The sequence below is a fragment of the Sabethes cyaneus genome, chromosome 3 (genome assembly GCF_943734655.1).
Source record: "Sabethes cyaneus chromosome 3, idSabCyanKW18_F2, whole genome shotgun sequence".
NCBI lineage: Eukaryota > Metazoa > Arthropoda > Insecta > Diptera > Culicidae > Sabethes > Sabethes cyaneus.
Window position 1 is genome coordinate 102,661,311 of NC_071355.1, and position 20,912 is coordinate 102,682,222.

General features: G+C 37.0%; 1 protein-coding gene across 1 annotated transcript in view; it reads right to left on the reverse strand.

The window, feature by feature from the left end:
• LOC128742397 (sodium leak channel NALCN) overlaps positions 1-20,912 on the reverse strand; it is a 76,387-nt gene that overhangs the window by 16,371 nt on the left and 39,104 nt on the right. The window contains exons 11-12 of the mRNA XM_053838744.1: positions 18,366-18,589; positions 18,031-18,304 (exon numbers count right to left, since the gene is read on the reverse strand). Coding sequence (XP_053694719.1) covers positions 18,031-18,304; positions 18,366-18,589 — 498 coding nt within the window. The remainder of the gene's footprint in view (positions 1-18,030; positions 18,305-18,365; positions 18,590-20,912) is intronic.

Here is a 20,912-nt window from a genome sequence, read left to right on the forward strand (position 1 = left end):
TGATTGCATTATACCGAGTAGTCGTTTGCTATTTAATCCGCTACCACTCTACAAATACCCTTCCGGTTTACTAAACGGACACACTCTTGGATTAGTTATTTGCTTGAAATCACGGGAATGACGCTTCCAATACCAACCTGTACAAAAAAATGTAGCCAACATAGAGCAGGCCCAAGCTGACAGCTTCATAGATGGGCTCAAGCTGACAGCCGAGTCGGATGTGTAAATTGTTAAATTTTGTTAGTTTTAGTTTGATTTTAGCCAAGGTTTTAGCATCACATAGCCAATACCAGGCAGGCAATTGATGCGAAATACATGAAACTGTGAAAATGGTTAGTTAAATTCGTTTTTTTATTTTTATTTTATTTTATTTTATTTTATTTTATTTACAAGTCTTCGAATTAATCGTACAGACTGGGCCTACTACTTAATCTACGCTTAAAAATTGTTATACTTATGTTAAAGTCATAGCACTCAGATACATTTTCGAAATTTCGGCAACACATATCAAATGGATTATTTCGGCCATATGTAGTACGGTACACTGGAAGCCTCAGGAAGTTAATCCGCCGGGTAAACCTTGAGGGCACGTTGAAACGAACTCGGCTGAGCAACTCGGGGCAATCAATATTGTTATCTAGAAGATCAAATACGAAAAGCCGTTGTAGTAGTATCCTCCTACTTGTAGGCGTGGGCAAGCGAAGAAGCGCGCATCTGTTTTCGTAAGGAGGTAGACGGATTGGATCACGCCAGGACAGCAATCGTAGGGCGTATCGAATAAAGTGGCGTTGGATTCGTTCGATGCGATTGATTTGCAGAGCCTGGTAGGGACCCACACTAATACACCATATTCGAGTACGCTGCGAACAAGTGCGCAATACAATGACTTTAAGCACACGGAGAATAAAAATGTAGTTTCAACCATATTTATGGTTGTTTTACGCACAAACAAAAATTTCGTTTTGTTTCAAACTGAAATGTATGATTGAAATGAAAATATTTATTGTTACATCAATGTCAACTTCAAATTTGAAAATACTTTACTTTTAATTCAAAACTGTTATTTACTTGATTCAAACAGAATCTCGTTTGGAAACAACAATATTTTCAGGTTGTTATAAAAATATTTTATTGAGGCTTAAACAACAATCATTTTGTTTGAAACAAACTGGAGCTTTTTCGCTCCGTGCAGTAAGCATCTTCGAATTGCTTTGTGTTTCTTTTGATGAATCCTAAAACAGTAAAAGCTTTTGCGGTACAAGCTGCTATGTGTTGGGTGAAGGTCAATTTAGTGTCCAATAGAATGCCTAAATCTGTAACCGTATTCACCCGACTGATGTTTGCTGTTGACATTTTATAATCGAAGAAAGTAACGTGTCTTTTTCTACAGAAAGAGATGGTATTGCATTTCTGCACGTTTACCTTCATCCCGTTCAACAAGCACCAATCCATTAATGAATTAATGTCTGCCTGGATTGCACTGCAGTCAGCTGCCGACTCTACTACCCGGAAGAATTTAAGATCATCTGCAAACATGTATTTGGGAGATTGTATGGTAGAGCACAAATCGTTCACAAACAGAATAAACAGTAGTGGGCCAAGGTGGCTACCTTGAGGCACACCTGATTCTATCTTGAAGGGTGTCGAATTTGTTCCATTTATGCGTACACTAGCTGACCCGACAAACTTCGTATTGCCACAAATTAACCTGTGTTGTACATAAATCATGAATCTCGGATGATCTTTGTCACAATCTCGAGTTTTGCAAGCTCCCCAGTGGGCGGCGCTTCCGACGGCGGGTCACCGGCAACACTCGCGACCGGCTCGTCCTGAATGATCTAGTGTTACTATAGATAGTTTTTGTGGTCTTGTTATTGATTAATGTTTTATGGAAGAGTCTCGAAGTTTTCGAGTTGGATTAGTTTTTGAGTTTCGCAAAAATTTCTGTTTTATTTGTATGAGAGTCCATATCCCCCTACCACAGGGGTGAGAGGTCTCTAACTATCATAAAATAAATTCAAGACTCAAAAATCTCCTACTTGGTTCCATTTGCTTGCTCCATTAGTACTCAAATTATAAGGAAATTTGTATTTCATTTGTATGGGAGCCCACCCTCTTAAAAGGGGAAGGGGTCGTAATACACCACAGAAAAAAATTCTGCCATCTAAAACTCTCACATGCCAAATTTGGTTCCATTTGCTTGATTAGTTCTAAATTAGTTATGAGGAAATTTGTATTTCGTTTGTATGGGAGCCCCCCCCCTCATAAATAGGTAAGAAGTCCTAATTCATCATGGAAAAAATGGTTGCCTCCAAAAACACCCACATGCCAAATATGGTTCCATTTGCTTGATTAGTTCTCGAGTTATGAGGAAATTTGTATGGAAGCCCCCCCCCCTCTTAAAGGGGAGAGGAGTTATAATTCCCCTTATAAAGAGGGGAGGGGTCTCAATTTACCATAGAAATAAATTCTTGTCCCCGAAAACATCCACATGTCAAATGTTGTTCTATTTGCTTGATTAGTTCTCGAGTTAGGAGGAAATTTGTATTTCATTTGTACAGGAGCCACCCCTCTTAAAGTGGGGAGGGGTCCTAATTCACCGTAGAAAATTTTCTTGCCCTCGAAAACCTTTACATGCCAAATTTGGTTCCATTTGCTTGATTAGTTCTCGAGTTATGAGGAAATTTGAATGGAAGCCCCCCCTCTTAAAGGGAAGAGGGGTCATAATTTATCATAGAAAAAATTCTTGCCTCCAAAAACACCCATACGCCAAATTTAGTTCCATTTGCTGGATTAGTTCTCGAGTTATAAGGAAATTTGTATTTCGTTTGTACAGGAGCCCCCCTCTTAAACTGGGGAGGGGTCCTAATTCACCATAGAAAATGTTGTTGCCCTCGAAAACTTTAACCTGCCAAAGTTTGTTCCATTTGCTTGATTAGTTCTCGAGTTATGAGGAAATTTGAATTTTATTTGTATAGGAGCCCCCCTCCTAAAGTGGGGAGGGGTCCGAATTCATCATAGAAAAAATTTTGGTCTCCAAAAACACCCACATGCCAAATTTGGTTTCATTTGCTTTATTAGTTCTCGAGTTATGAGGAAATTTGTATTTCATTGGTACAAGAGCCCCCCCTCTTAAAGGGGAGAGGAACCCTAATTCATCATAGAAAAATTTCTTGCCTCCAAAAACACCCACATGCCAAATGTGGTTCCATTTGCTGGATTAGTTCTCGAGTTATGAGGAAATTTGTATTTCGTTTGTATAGGAGCCCCCCCCCCTCTTAAAGAGGGGAGGGGTCCTAATTCACCATAGAAAATATTGTTGCCCTCGAAAACTTTCACATGCGAAATTTGGTTCCATTTGCTTGATTAGTTCTCAAGTTATGGGGAAATTTGTTTCATTGGTACAGGCGCCCCCCTCCTAAATTGGGGAGGGGTCCCAATTCATTATAGAAAAAAATTTTGTCTCCAGAAACACCCACCTGCCAAATTTGGTTCCATTTGCTTGATTAGTTCTCGAGTTATGAGGAAATTTGTGTTTCGTTTGTATAGGAGCCCCCCTTCTTAAAGTGGGGAGGGGTCCTAATTCGCCATAGAAAATATTCTTGCCCTCAAAAACTTTCACATGCCAAATTTGGTTCCATTTGCTTGATTTGTTCTCGAGTTATGCAGAAATTTGTGTTTCATTTGTATGGGAGCCCCCCCTCTTAGTGGGGGGAGGGGTCTCTAACCATCACTAAAACCTTTCCTGGCCCCAAAAACCTCTACATGCAAATTTTCACGCCGATTGGTTCAGTAGTTTTTGATTCTATAAGGAACATCCCGACAGACAGACAGACAGACAGAAATCCATTTTTATATAGTAGATACGCAGTACGTTGAGTGAGGTATGAAAATAGCCATCGTGTTAGCCACACAGGGAACCCCATTTTTTCCAATTTAGCTACTAATAAAACGTGTGGAACTGTGTCGAAAGCTTTCGCAAAATCGATATAAACGGCATCGACTTGCTGTCGTTTATCAAGAGCAGTTATTACCGATGAAACATAAGCCATCAGGTTCGTAGTTGTCGATCGTTTTTTAACAAATCCATGCTGCCATTCAGAAATAATACGGAGAATCTTCGGGTACAGCGAGTCGTGGATGAGGCTCTCGACTATATTTGGCAAGCAGCTCAGAATTGAGACCGCACGGTAGTTAATAACTACTTGCAAACTGCCGGCCTTATGAATAGGCGTTATTGCAGCAGTCTTCCATACATTGGGGAAAGTTCCTTCAGTCATCGAACGGTTAAAAATAATTCTCGCAGGTATTGCCAGCGTTTCAGCACAGTTTTTAAACAGTAGCGGTAGTAAGTAGTCAGGTCCGGCGCCCTTGGATCCATTGATTGATTGCAGCTTTAACATCACTTCGCTTAGCGTAAAGTTGAAAAGTGGCACATCCAAATCGAAAAACGGCAAACTATTCAGATATGCTTCAGACGAAGGTGTGCAGTTATTACTTTGCACGCTTCGAAAAAAGGATGAGAATAAGTTTGCTGACTCTAACTGCGACTCGGCTACAATATCGTTGTAACGAACACGATGTGGGACACCAGTCTGTTGTTTCCGATTTTTAACATAAGACCAGAACGACTTAGGATCACGCTTGATGTTTCCTTCCATGCGATGAATATAACAACGAAGGCAACGAGCATGCAAAGAGTTGTATTCGCTCTCAATGTCATGCAATGCAACTTTACGCCGTTCATCTCGGGAGCGAAAATATTGCTTTCTAGCTTTACGAAGACGATTCCGTAGACGCTGCAACTCATCATTCCACCAGGGTTGCCTTCTACCAAGAGACCGACGTGTTTTTTTCAGAGGCACAACTTCACGAATCACAGCAAACATTTGCTCATATAAGCGAGACGCGGCTTCATCGACACTGCCTCCAAACAGAAATTCCTCCCAGCGAACCTCGGCAAATGATCTATTGAGTGACACAAAATCGCACCTGCTAAAATCGAAAGCGTACGGATCTATAACACTAGAAACATTTGTTTTTTCGTCGGGTAATTCGAATAGTAACACAAAAGGCCGATGGTGGTGGTCAACTCGTAGCAATGGTAACGGTGCACAGTGGTCCAAACAGCGAAATACGTGATCGTTTGATATTGCGCCAAAACGTGAAGTTTTTCGCATATAGTGTCTTTAGGAACATTTCTTGGTATAACAAGCCCCTTCTTGTGAGAGAAATCTTTGGGTGTTTAATTCCCTTAAAAGTGAGATAAGAAATTTATTTTCTCGTACATTCGAGATACAGGTTTGGTACTTTCGGCAAAGTTGTAGTAAATATCAATGCAAACAACTTTGTCAAAAACACCATACTTGTATCTTTTCCTGGAAGTTGTTTATGAAGAGTTATTCATGACAGACCCTTCAAAACAGTTTTTAAACCCTGAGTTATTCTGGTCAACTTTTACGTGTTCATAGTGTCCTAGAAAGTTGATTATTTTGCTAAAATCAACGTTTTTGTAGAACATTATTTTACGTGATTTTCTGAAGTTTCAGAGATATTGAGCATTTTTGATGAAAAATAGTACTACTTTGAGCTTAAATATTTCCCAAAGTGGCAAATGGTGGCAGATCAAACAACTCGTACGTAAAGGTACAACAAAAAGATGTGTTTGCGTCAAATAATTTTGAGTCTACATTCATTTTGACTCGAAAATAGGCGAAAGAATTGCTGGTAACTCAACTTGTTAGAAAGAGATTGTCAACATAAACAAAATGGCGTTTATTGCATCCGAAGTACATTTTAATTGTCCGATAAACATGACTGTGAAGGATTTTTAAAACAACTATAACTTTTGAGGATACAAACAGATACAGTCAATTGACACTTGATTTTGAAGGTTTTTTATTGTACTTTTAAGTAGGAGTTGTTTGGTCTGCCACCATTTGCCACCTTGGGACCATTTGCCACCTTGGGACCTAGGGATTATGCGGACTTTAATTGATTTTTAACATGGTGTACGGATTTTGAGTCACAGGTGTACGGATTTTGAATCAGGCATAAAAAAGTGTACGGATTTTGAATCATGAGCTGCACATTTTGATCTCGATTTTATATAACTAGGATTAATTTTAGCTTCCTGTTATTCCAAATAACGTTAAAATAAGCATTATACTGTTAAAAGAAAATATGACGAATTGCTTATTACAATATCATAATTTTATATTGACCATTTAAAATTGTCTAGTTCTTAGGTGTACGGATTTCGATACGGCACGGTATTTAAGCTCAAAGTAGTACTATTTTTCATCAAAAATGCTCAAAATCTCCGAAACTGCAGAAAATCACTTATAATAATGTTCTGCAAAAACGTTGATTTCAGCAAGATAAACAACTTTTTAGAACGCTATGAACACGTAAAAGTTGACCAGAATAACTCAGGGTTTAAAAACTGTTTTAAAGGGTTTGTCCACGAATAACGCTTCATAGATAATTTCCATGAAGGGATACAAGTATAGTGTCTTTGACAAAGTTGTTTGCATTGATATTTACTACAACTTTGCCGAAAGTACCAAACCTGTATCTCGAATGTACGAGAAAATAAATTTCTTATCTCACTTTTAAGGGAATTAATCACCCAAAGATTTCTCTCACAAGAAGGGGTTTGTTATACCAAGAAATGTTCCTAAAGACACTATATGCGAAAAACTTCACATTTTGGCGCAATATCAAACGATCACGTATTTCGCTGATTGGACCACTGTGCGGTGGTTCCAATAATTGTACGCAACTGTTGTCATTGATAAATGCTAAATCAAGAAGCCTGCCGTTTACATTTGTCAAATGGTTGATCTGAAGCAGACCGCTAGTCATAACAGACTCAGTCAAAGTAGTTTCTTGCTCGGAAGAAGCGTTAATGGGTAGCAAACAATTTAAATTTTCCACTGGCATCCAACACAATTGTGGCATATTGTAATCGCCAACAACCAAAACCAAGCACGTTACGATCACCGGATCGATCTATAATCTTTTGCACACATGCCGTATGCAGCTCATATAAAGCAAACTCGCTGTTAGGTGGAAGATAAACGCAACAGACTATTATATCAAAACCTGGTAGTGAAATGCGAACAATAATCTGCTCCAACCGATCACAGTCCTCAATACAGACAGCAGCACTATGAAGCCCATTCTTAACGGCAATCAATACATCGCCACCACGTTTGCATCGGCTTGTTTGAGCATTTCTATCACAGCGGTAAATCACGTAATTATTAGAGAGCTCAGTATTTTTAATATCGTCTTTTAGCCAGGTTTCTGTAAATGCAATTACGTCATAATCACATTGAGAAAGTGCTAACAAAAGATCATTCGTTTTTGTGCGAAGGCCGCGGACGTTTTGATAGCTGATCGCAAATGTACGGTACACATTACTGACAGGAACGCTTGTATGTCTGGCTTGTATGGTTTTGCGAAATCGCTTTGCGTTTACCGCCTTTTTCATGTGAAATGCTTGAAATCGAGTCCACGCAACAGAAAGTCTTTGGATGATATAGATTTCGACGGCCTTTTTTTGTGACCAAGTCTTTAAAAAAATAGAACACTTCTAAAACACTTTAAATAATATACTTTACAGTAAACGTCTAAAGCTACGTTTACTAAATTCTTAAGGTTAAAACCTAAATTTGCAGTTATTTATGTTACTTTATAATGAGATATTTCTGGTCGCGTTCATAAATCAACTTAGCAACAAAATCATGTAACAACATTCCACATAAACCACCTTTCGATTTCTTTACTTCAGGCTTTTTTATTATCAAAGTTTGAATGCATCCTTGATAAAACATCTGACTGTTTAAGAAAACGCGGGGGAACTGTGGGTTAAATGAACAGGGGGGGTAAAATGAACTGGCAGCCAAATTCCCAGTAAACCGATTAAAATCCAGATCAATAGGGGAATTGTGTATAACGTGCCCCCCCTGGCCAATGTGCCCCCCCTTCGTTTCTCGCTAAACAAGCGAAATCAAAATGCAAAACCACCCAGAAAACATAGTATTTGATGGAACTAGCCTACTATGCAAGTATGACAGTTGTCACATGCTGTAAAAGCTAAAAAAAAATGTTTTTGAGCAGTTTCCGATGTAACTTTTGGCGTCATTTCAATAAGCTATTTTCTTGTCAAAATCTGTAAACAACCGGTTGTTGCGATTCGATTGCGTAAAGTGAACTTCTAAAAGACATCCCTGCCAAAAATAACGGTATGAAACGCTTGATTTGCTTTAGCTTTTAATATTTTTTCAAATAAGTACAAGCAGGCCAATATGCCCCACTTGCGGTGGTGCAATTTGCCCCCTTGCAAATGTGGCTATAAACATAGGTAAACAGATCTAAGTTGAAGCCAATTGCCATTATTTAATTCAATTAGTATTGTAGAGCGACCGTGGTGGAAATAATTTATTAGGGGAAAAGTGTATAATGTGCCCCCCCTAAGAATAAATGGATATATCTCCGTTATACTTCCCCAAATTAACGTTACAACTACGTGTATATGTTGGTACTTAAGCTGACAACCAATTGCAATTGTTTATTTCATTTAGTATTGTGGAATAAACATGCTAGGAATTATTTAATAAAAGCACCTAAATGTTGTGTTTCTCATCTGCGCGGGGTAAAATGCCCCACCTGCGGTATAATATGCCCAATGCGGTAATTTGAGTATTTCTACCAGTGACAGACCAACTCTATTTTGTAGAAAGTAAAACTATTTCCTTTGTTTTGCAAAATATCGTTATTTTATGTAAAATAAACCTAGTTTCGGCCTTCTGGTGCACTTTTTCTTTTCTGCATGGGGCACATTATACCGCAGCTGTGGCGTTTTGTACCGGGTAGTTGAATTACCTAGAATTTGGACGTTGGTAATAAATTATTCCCACCACGGTTGCTCTACAATACTAATTGAATTGAATAATGGCAATTGGCTTCAAGTTAGATCTGTTTACCTATGTTTATAGCCACATTTGCAAGGGGGGGCAAATTGCACCACCGCAAGTGGGGCATATTGGCCTGCTTTTACTTATTTGAAAAAATATTAAATGCTAAAGTTATTTTTGGCAGGGATGTCTTTTTGAAGTTCACTTTACGTAATCGAATCGCAACAACCGGTTATTTACAGATTTTGACAAGAAAATAGCTTATGGAAATGACGCCAAAAGTTACATCGGAAGCTGCTCAAAAACAAATTTATTTTTGTTTTGTTTTTACAGCATGTGACAACTGTCATACTTGCATAGTAGGCTAGTTCCATCAAATACTATGGTTTCTGGGTGGTTTTGCATTTTAATTTCGCTTGTTTAGCGAAAAACGAAGGTAGGGCACATTGGCCACGGGGGGCACGTTATACACAATTCCCCTACCAACGTCCAAATTCTAGGTAATTCAACTACCCGGTACAAAATGCCACAGCTGCAGTATAATGTGCCCCATGCAGAAAAGAAAAAGTGCACCAGGAGGCCGAAACTAGGTTTATTTTATATAAAATAACGATATTTTGCAAAACAAAGGAAATAGTTTTACTTTCTACAAAATAGAGTTGGTCTGTCAATGGTAGAAATACTCAAATTACCGCATTGGGCATATTATACCGCAGGTGGGGCATTTTACCCCGCGCAGACGAGAAACACAACATTTAGGTGCTTTTATTAAATAATTTCTAGCATGTTTATTCCACTATGTTAAATGAAATAAACAATTGCAATTGGTTGTCAGCTTAAATACCAACATATACTCGTAGTTGTCATGTTAATTTGCGGAAGCATAACAGAGATACATCCATTTATTCTTAGGGGGGGCACATTATACACAATTCCCCTAGCTATCATCTCATAGATGTATTTCAAGCTGTTTGAGACAATATGTGGTGATCATAAGCTTTCCAATGTGAAAAAATGGAGAAAGTAAAAAATATTTGCAGAAATCTGACGCCGATGGTAATTTCCATTATTAGTAGGGTAAGGAACGAGTTAAGCAGTGTTACCTATTTTAATCAGTTGAACATAAATGATCCGAAAATGCACTTTTTGACGTAGGACTACGTCTTTGTTTACTATACTGGGACCGGGTAGCACTTTGTGAAAACGAAAATAAAAATGTAACGTTTGAATGAAAGATTTCAAATGGTTATAACTACTAAACTACTGAACGAAACTGAACATTTTATATGTCGTTGGATAGATAAAATGACTAGCAATTTTATAAAGGGGTAAGAAAGTAATTTTATGGAGGGCGTAAGAGAGGGGGCTCCTATACAAATGAAACACGAATTTCCTCTAAACTCGAGATCTAATCAAGCAAAAGGAATTAAATTTGGCATATGGGGGTTTTTGGATGTAGAAATTTTATCTATGTTGTATTGAGACCCCTTCCCCTTCTAAGAGGGGGGCTCCCATACAAATGAAATACAAAGTTCTCATGACCCTAGAACTAATCAAGCAAATGGAACGAAATTAGGCATGTGGGTGTTTTAGAAGGCAGGAATTGTTTCTATGGTGCACTGAGACCAATCCGTTTTCTGACAGGGGGGGAGGGGGGCTCCTATACAAATGAAATACAAATTTCCTCATAACTCGAGAACTTATCAACCAAATGGAACCAAATTTTGCATGTGGGGGATTTCGGAGGCATGAATTTATTTTATGATGGTTTGAGACCCGTCACCCCTGTGGTAGGCGGATAAGGACTCTCATACAAATAAAACAGAATTTTTTGCGAATGTCCCATATATATAAGCGGTAAGCTGTGAAAGTAAACTAATAAAATCTTCTCGGAGCAAGAGACAGTGAATCGACGCCGCTAGCTTACGTGCCATTCATGTCAAAAGAGAAGAAAAATTCGAATGGCACGTCATATTTGCGATGAACGTGCTTTGGCTTTAATATTATTCGTAATCAAGTAACATTATTGAAACATGTCAAGCTGCACATAATCATATTTAATACAATAATCTGTGGGCTGTTCATTCATTACTATTTCAACCTTTATGATGCACACAAATGATTTTTAAACGAAATCTCTATGTCTCAATGATTGCAGGCGTTGTACTTATGAACCTCCGTTCACGTTTTTCATAACCATCATTGCATTCAATGTAGAATTGAATCTGAATATTTAGCTCTTCTCTTTTAAACATTCACTTAAACAAAGGCACTCACAGATTCTTATAAACATACATATGCCAGAAATGCAGTTTAGATTAGTGTTTGATCTAATGATCTGATACAGTCATACGTCACCCTTTCGTACAACCTTTAGGGCTGTGAATCTTGTAGTTTTTATTCATATTTTCAAAATCTTTTGAAAGGATCGTCTTCACAAATCACTTAACCATACATTTGATTCACACAAACACAATTTACTGGGTTTCCGACAAGAAATATGATGAATTAAAAATTGTTGTCCAAAAACGTATATTTTTCAGCTGCTGTTCAGCAATCGCCACCTCGCTACTAACGAATTCATCAAATTTTCAGCACTGATTACAACCACTCTGAAAGTCAAGCACTCAATTGTCACATACCATATTATTCAGTCTCTTTTTTTCTATTATCTAAGGCTTTGTATCACTAGCCAAAAGTTTTATTATTTTCTAACAAAACTGAAAACAAATTCTGAATTGACGGAACCTGTTCACCACTAGCAGCAGCTGCAGCACAACTGATGAACTATCGTGTTGCCAAGACACTGTTTCGGTTCTGGAAATAAGAATTTTAAGTTTGAAATTAACTGAAACCTCCTATGGTTTCAGCCTATGGTTTCAAAACGTGGTTTAATACTTTCAAGAGAAATGTATGTTCATAATTAATTTTTCTTTATTAAAAACAACACAAAAGACAGCTTTTTCAATAATTTTCGAAGATTTTCTCAGTGATTTAATAAAGCAACGATGTGTTTCAATGTTATTTGCTTTGACAACACTGTTCAGAGTCGGATCGTTTGTACTGCTATATGTTTACCTCTTTTGTTCTCTCACCATCCTTATGAACAGCGAGTGAGACGTCAAACTTGCAGTTTCCCATAAGAACACCAGAGAATAAAAGAGACGACGAATACCGTTTGCCGAACGGTGCGGTGAGTGTATGCCCCGATAAACAATTTAGACAGATGGCATTTTACGCATCTATGCCAATACGCTATGCCGATTACGCATCAGATGCCGATTAGTAGGTCGCGGATAGGAACGCGAACTTACTGAATAGGGGGAAAAGTTCGAAGGATTTTTTAACGGGACGTAAAAAAATTCAGATTTCAGTATTGCTTAAAATAGCACCTTGCGGGTGAAAATGGGTTCGGTGTGTTCAAAATTAGTTCCGCCGCTCCAACTTTTAAAGCGAAAAATCAAAAGTTTAGCTCAACAATAGTGTCTTCCAATGGTAACAGCTTGAAGAACTAAAGATAGCAAGAAGATTGGTATGCTGATATCCCCCACTTAGTCAACCCATCGCTTGTAATAAGGTAAAACAATCAGTAACCCGCTTAGACTGCTTAAAACTAGTTCTTTACCCTATATACGCTATTTTGGCGAAACAAATTAAATTTCGACTATTGGTATCATTCAGTGTTGTTTGCTTATCACTATCCTGCGGATCTGCCAAAAATTCCAAATATTTTTATCAACTGTTTGTTTATAATAAATACTTGAAAACAATGGGTGTTTTGGGGGTAAAATGAACACCTCACTATGGGGGCAAAATGAACAGTGTGTATCATGATGTTTTACTTTCCATTTATCAGCAGCTACGAAATAATTGCAATTCAAGCAACAAAAATCATCGAGTCTCTCGAAAAATGACAGAAAATGGCCGAGTGCTGGGAAATCCTGCGAGCTAAAAGTCAAGCATTATATGAACGTGGCGAAGATACATTGTTAACTTTGTGGAGTCCCATTTTAATTCCAACAGCCCTGTTGAATACCTACAGCTTATGTAGAACAATGATAATGTAAAATAATGTTTAATTGATCCAAACTGCATGTTAACTTTAGTTTTCTATGACATGAAGTTTTTGGAGCATACGATTTGCAGGCTTCCTCAGTGTCTGTTTTCGAACAAACATTGAGGAAGCCTGCAAGTCGTAGGCGAAATACGTATCTGTCGTGAATAAAATACACATAGTAGAATTAAATTGGATAAGTTTTCTTATTTTTTATTTTTAGTCTCTATGACATGTTCATTTTGCCCTCACTGCATGTTCATTTTACCCACATGAAAAAAATCAAGCTCAAATGTGACGCTTTCGAAAAAAAGGAATTTTTCATGACAAATAGTCCTTTTTTAAACATCGTTATATATTGCTACGTGGAATTCAGATTCAGAAATTCAGATGAATGTTCTGTAGAAATAAATAAATAATAAATAAATAAATATGAATCCAGCTTTCAATTCATATACACTGAAAAAAATCGACACGTCGCATCCACGTGAAACATCATGTAAACTTCTGCAGCAACTTACGTGAACTTCATGTACTAGTTAATGGGAAAATTAATAAAACTTACCAGGATCGCACGTAAACTGGTTAGTATGAGTGCGAGTTACCAACAATTCACGTAAATGTTACATGAAAAGTGTGGTGGATGAGAATTACCTATGTTTTCACGTAAACTTGACGTGCTGATTTTTTTGAATGTAGCGCGATCAGCATTTGTTTGGTTCCTGGGGGAGAAAATGGCGAAATTGCTAAGGGTGTTCATTTTTCCCCCAGTTCCCCTACATCACCTTGTTGTGGTTCAGATATCATCCCACAGCTGACTCGGGAAGGGTTTTAGCTACCATTCTCGTAAGAAACACCGGAAGAAGTACATGTAGGTACAAAGATACACAAAGGGATATATTTAGGTTTTCGCGCTTTATATAGAGTACGCGCTATTTTGGCAGCTTCTGATAATCAATTATAGCTTGATTAAATCATAAGCTATCATTATTATCACGTGCCAAATCACTCGTTTAGAATGTTCCATCAATCTCAAATAGTTGACGTTTGTTTCAAAATCAAATTTTATGTTCAACCGTAGGAATTGTTGGAATCAACATTGCATTATGTGGCAGCTCATCAAATTGCCTATTTCACCCACCAACCCACTGCTGTAATCATTGTTACCATCCCTGCGCGTGATGGAGTCTAGAAAATTTTTTATTTAACAGCTTGCTTGGATCTAGCGTTACAGTCAGACACAAGGAAACTATATACTAATGTCACAAACTATACAGACAACACGCGAACGATTTTTCCAGGTACCAGAAGGGACGTGAGAAAGTCACTCATGGTCCCTTCACTGGTACTCATTTATCTCACTATTTAGTTCATCAGCAGGTCATTATAGCAACGCGAAACAAACATTTTTGGTAACCATGTGAATCAAAAACAGGCTTTCTTACCAACTCAATAGTAATCTATAGGAAAATAAATGCTTGAAGCAAAACAACTCAACCTCGGGTAATCGGGTTGCTGAGTTTCACGTGTAAGTAAATTTATAAACCTCAAGCAGAGTAAAAGAAATAGGTAGCGTTTGAGAGCCACTCGATACGTGAGCTATGCAAGGGACGAAATTCAATCACTTCAAATGAATTTGGTCCCTAAAATTTTATGCTTTTTGTTCTACGCATGGTGTCTGTATAGTTTGTGCTAATGTTCTACTCAGTTATTTTTTTAAATTTAGATAAATCGCAAATTGAAGTCAAGTCAAGTTCTCATATTGTATATTCAAAACAAGCTTCGTATGTGGCTCTTAAGCCCAAAAGTTAGGCCGTCTGTTAACCCGTTAGAGGGTTAATTCCTATAAATCAATTCAATAAATCACGTGTATATTATAAAACTAAATAAGGTGTTGATAAAGTAAATTAAATGACGCTTACAAATATTTATGCACTCTAGGAAAGAAAATGTAATTATTGCACGCAGTATGTTCACATTAAAATTCACATTACCGGTAAATAAGGATTTTGAGGAATAACGAACGAATATTTAAAAATATAGTCAAGTTAATTATATATGTTTCTGAGAAATTAAAAATAATTATAGTGGCAGTAGAAAGGCTAGGTCACACCACTAGGTGGATTAATTCGGGTTTTATTTTTTGGATTTATGGCGCTATAGCGCTGCTACCCGGTTAGTAGCAAAAAGAGCGCTGCCAAGTTACGACAATGTATGATGAAAGTTTGTCACTACTAGATACATGGAAGTTAGGACAAAGACAAGTTATCGTTGCTGTTTATCGTGGATACAGATGTTTCATGACAACTATGTTATTGCCTGCGAAAAAGAAACACTGCTGTATGCAATACGTATTGTACGCAACAAACGTACAATCCTAATCATGTTACACTTAGAGTGACTATATACAGAGTGGCGACAATGTCAAAATTGGAATGATAATTATCTGTCAGTGTCATTCCAATCGAACAGACAACTTATCCAACGCGTATGCAGGAAAGAGAAAGAAAAACCTAGGATAAACCGCATTGCATACATTTGTGATGACTTGGCGCCACTCTGTATATAGTCACTCTAGTTACACTGTGTCGGCAATGAAGTATTCCACCACGCACACACATAAAGATTTTTTGACATTAGCTGGGGTCCTCGCTGAGGCTGTTTGCAGTAGGAATAACATTACCAACATCAAATTTCAAACTCCCGGATCCTCTCCTCCACTCTTTGCTCCCCTCTCACTCCTACATAAACGAGCCCCAGCTAATGTCATTCTCGTTAGTGAGGAAACCGCAAATTACTTCATGGCAGTGTTTGGTAGTTACCAAGGTAACGTTGGTAACTTTTGTACGCCGGACTTTAGGTCAAAGCAAGCTGGTCTTTTTCTTAGGTTTTTGCTGTTTGTCCCTTTTGTTCAAGTTGCTGATAAAGTATTGTCTTTAACCACCCGACTGGCGACAAAGACATATTTTATTTTATACCTGCATCACCAACAACAAGAGCTTGTGAGAGTGAATGTGTATCAAAATATATTGTGCGCGCATTCCCTTACTGAACACGACGGTTGAAACAGTCGTGTTTCTGAACGGTCGTATAACTAGTCGTTTTTATCTCATGACGGATAAAATGCCAAATTGTGTCATCATCGCTGTTTCATTATTGGAACTAATCGAGCATAGTAAATAAGCCTAGCAATAACCATTCTATCAGAAGAAATGGAACGAAATTCAGCATAAAATGAATTTGCATTTTCAACGCCGATTTGCCGAAATTTCATAGTGAATAAAGCGTAGTTTATCCTTCATTATGCCAAGAATTTTGAAACAGTTGTTTAATTATATACGACAAAGCAATTTTTCGTATTCGAAAGCAATTTTTTAATGTTTCTGTCTGATTAGCACGAAGTCACGATCAAGGTTGCGACAGAAACGCAATGGGCCTGTGTTGCAAGTTATGGCAATAAAGCATTACGAACTGTGTTGCCAATTTAATCATTTTTTACCTTTGGAACGTTTGAAACAGTAATTGAACTGCCCTCGGAATCTAACGATCAAGTAAAATCACAATATTCTTATCGAAAGTTGTCCTGCTTGCTGGTGTGAATGGATATCCGTTTGTCCTAATATTTTGTTATCGTGATACATTCTGGTTGCTACGTATGTTTGTCGGTTATTTCTGCGTATGAACAATGATATTTTGATTCCCTGCTTAAGATAGAGCAATACTTCAGCAATCTTATGGATAATAATTGACAATATTAATGCCCCATACATAACATTTTCGAATTTTGCTAGGCTGTGGTGGTAGTTAAATAAGCAAAATCGGTGCACTTAGTGCAGCACAAGGTTCTTCCATAACGATGCGTCTACGATGAGTTAGCTTTGTCAATACGAGGGTGCTTCCGCGGGTAACGCAAACTCCCGCGGCCTGAGGCGGTCTCGCCCTGAATCGTTTAGGAAAACGACAATTTGGTCATAAAATAATGCTTGAGGAATAATACTAAATGGTCGTCATGATTCTGATAATTAGATTATGCTAAGTGGCGTTATGCCAAATAGCATTATACCAACTAAGTGGCTTTCTTGTGATAGTTATTGAATGTAGAGTATTAATAGCACTGCGCCATTTACAAAACAGCACATCACAGTTAACCATTAGAACATACGAGACTGCAATCATTTGATTTAGGACCATTCGCACCGGAAACGTATCTATGAAAATTAATTAATGTTTGAAGATTCACAGGACCTGCGCCTTCAGGTAAGAACGCCAGAGTGGCGTAATAACGAATTGTATGCCACTGTTCAAAACATGTAAAGAGTTGAGTTTCTAAATTGTTAACCAAATGGTAGCATACAACTCGTATTATTCAAAAATTCACAGTTTAAGGATGCAGGGGAGGAACCAGGGATGGAAAATCATTGATTTTAATCAAATCTGTGAGCTATAGTCACACGCACAGATCGCGATCCATACAGATCATGATAAACAGTGAATGTTTAGTTTTAATAATAAAATGTTGTTCTCTTAACAATTCACAGCAGTCGATCGCAGTCGCAGTGTTAAATTTCACTTAGCTGCAAGAAAAAAGATTACTCATATTGTTTGTATTGAGATTCACGCACTGCACATAACCGATCATCTGTATCTGTCATATTTCCCAACGCAATCAATCAATGAACATGATCTGACATGAGGTTTGTCATAATCTGTACAATTCGCGATAAAGTATTTGTATTTACAAGTAGCGATGTTAATGGATCTGAATCTGATCGTACCCATGTCCTTGATCGCTGGAAGCGACTTTTTTCCATCCCTAGGAGGAAGTATATCTGCATTTGTAATCATGCGCCAAATATGCATAGTAAATATTATACTACACATAATTATTTTGTTTGACTTTTTTCCATGTGGTAGTATTAGTATTTTAGGATAGATAGGATGGTGCAGTCAAAGTTTTTTTTTCACACTACGAGAGTTCCTCCATTTTGTTATTGTAGCAAAATTGTATATGAGTAAGTATAGCAAATGTAAAAGTTAAGTAGTCCTACTTACTTAATTACATCGTGGAAAGTCACATCTTCTCCATTATGCAGTTTGTCTAACTCGTAGCACATGTATTTGAATAGCAGGCGATCTTTTTGAGGATCGCATTCCAATCGACCCTTTAACAATCTAAGTATAAACTTTACTCTGCGTACCGGTATGACTCCACGCTGATGAATGTCTACGATGTTCCACGTATTTTGGAAATTTCTTATGTCTGCATACGAGAGAAGAGCATCTTCTTCGTTCGAATAGAACAAGGAAAAATTTTCCATGATAATAGCTGCAAAATAGAAAGTTAATCAAAATTAGATAGCAATTATATGTATCAGGTTGATCCTTACCGACTAGTAGATTAAGTACAATATACGTAATGATTACATAAAATGTACAGAAATAGATCAAACTCGCAGTGAAATTGCCGCAATCTGTTTCCCAGTAATTGGCAGCAAGCGTGCAGTATGGCGGTTGAACCATACAGTCGTGCATGATCTTATTCCAATCTTCGCCGGTTACTATGCGAAACAACATGGCCACCCCGGTTACCGGAGAGCCAAAGTTAGCACGGCTAAAATACGAATTTGATACCCATTTATATATTAGTTAATAATGATATATGATCGGATTCAACAACTACTAAGAGAATACTATGCTGTTGTGCATTATTATTGATAACCAAATGAAATATTTTAAACGCAATTGAATGATTGTGTATTGTTTCAGTGTAAGGGCTAAAAAGAGATGTATTTAAAAGGCAAGACATTCTAACGATACGCTTTTGATTGTTCAGATGCTTCGATCGTTATTGTGTTTTGCGTCAATAGAATATTACTCTAATATCGTAACAAAGACGGTCGAAACATTTGTACTTTTTAAAACATATGGTTAGATGACACTCCTAAACATAAGAAATTATAAGAATTCAAATGACGGGAACCGTTTGTGTACTTGACAAAGCAACCTAATCTTGTTTCATAGTTCCAAATTATGCATACTATGGTTAAACATATGTGAACTAGCAAAATAAAAGTGATTAAATAAGAATTATGCTGACATAATTCCTAAAACATAAATAAACTGTGAAGCGGTTGAAAGAGCATTTGACCCTTATAGAGAAAAATATCAATTCAGAAGGTTTGGAGGCAATCGACATTTAATAAATCATGGTGAATAAAATGTGAAAACAAGATAGAGGAACATGGAATCCGAGTGCTAGAGTATAAGTACAACAAGTTTAAACAGCCTGCATTTGAGTGCGACCACTTTTTGGTTATTTTCTCTGTTTCGTTCCGGCATGCAGATATCTTCTGAACTGATTTAATGGCAAATCGAAATTACCCAAACCTAAAACCTAAAATAAAGTCGTGGTTCTTATTATGAAAGAGATTTTCTATTTATATATAGTTCAAAGGGACATGCTATATTGTCATAATAAGAAACTTATACTTTTGTATTGTGATTAAAGAAGATCGCGTGTGTAGCTATTAGTTTTTGAGTGGTTTTAAAATATTGACAAAACTATTTTGTTTATTGACTCTTACATATTATTATCGAATAACAAAAGAACAATATATATACCTACATATAAGAGTAACCTAATTAGGTTATCCTTGGTAGTGTTTATTACAAAATCTACTCAAAAATTTAATAGTATTTTATCTTATATATATGATATCTTGTAATTCGTAATCCAGCTGCTAAAGTATTAATGTAGGGAAATAGTAAATATCTGAAAGATAAACCGAAAAACATTTTTTTGCATGCTGCTGTATTTAGGAGTCTGCAACTCGTGAAATAATTATTTACGTCATTTTGTGTATTTTTAGTAAAAAATCAATTTCTGGGTACATTATGCAAGTGACCCAGTAAACTGATTTTTGACTGTTCAAATCCACAGTGTGACATGTTTCGACTATTCAGGTTTTAGATTTGATATCAAACTTAATAATGTGGAAATCAGTAAGTTGGTAGGAACGCTAATATATTACTTGCTTAGTCTGAATAATTAATTAGCAACAAGTAGCCTAGTAGATAACAATTTACGACACAGATAATGAATATAACACTCTCCCGATAATGTACAATAAAATGAATTAAATAATAGGTAATAATTATGACAAGTGAGTGTATGGCAAAACCAGTTATATTATTTAAAATATATACTAGAAAAAATGCTATAAAGAGATTTAATTCAATAATCAACAGAATAGTATTGTTAGAAGTATCGGATACGTACGCTCTGTTCACACGTTTCTGGGCTAAGTTTTGGAAAAGTATAATATGCTTCGATGAATGAATGAATGAATGACATCCTATTTTGTTTAAAATCCTTCAATGATTTGGACTCTTCTCTTAGTTCAGGCCACATAACTACAAGTATCTCAACTACAATCATGTACGACATGTAGGTGTACGGGGATAAGACCGGCATCCTAAGGGAAATGATCGTTTTGTCAGATTTGAGAGCAGATATTGCTAATTTTTGACGTAGAACTACGTCTTACGGCAAGTTTTGAGATAAGGTGTCATTCCAAAAAATCGAAAAATGCGAGCGTAACGAAAAATGATAGATTTTAAGCGCTAATAACTCAGCGGTTTTCCGATCGATTTTCAATATTCTTACACCAATCGATCGGAACATCTTCTAAGAATTGACCCAAATGAAGAAAAGTTTGGATTCTTGATGTTGAACTATTGAAAAATTGAAAATAATGAACCTATGTTTCACCAGAATTCTCGCTTCGTGATTGGTTGGAAGATTCTTTACGATGATCTAAACCTATACCAATTTGATATCGGTGCTTGGGAAGTAAGCCAAAACAAGTGACAAAGTTTCCTCATTTCAACAAGATATCTTAACACCGCGGTTCAACCTAGACCATTTTGATGTC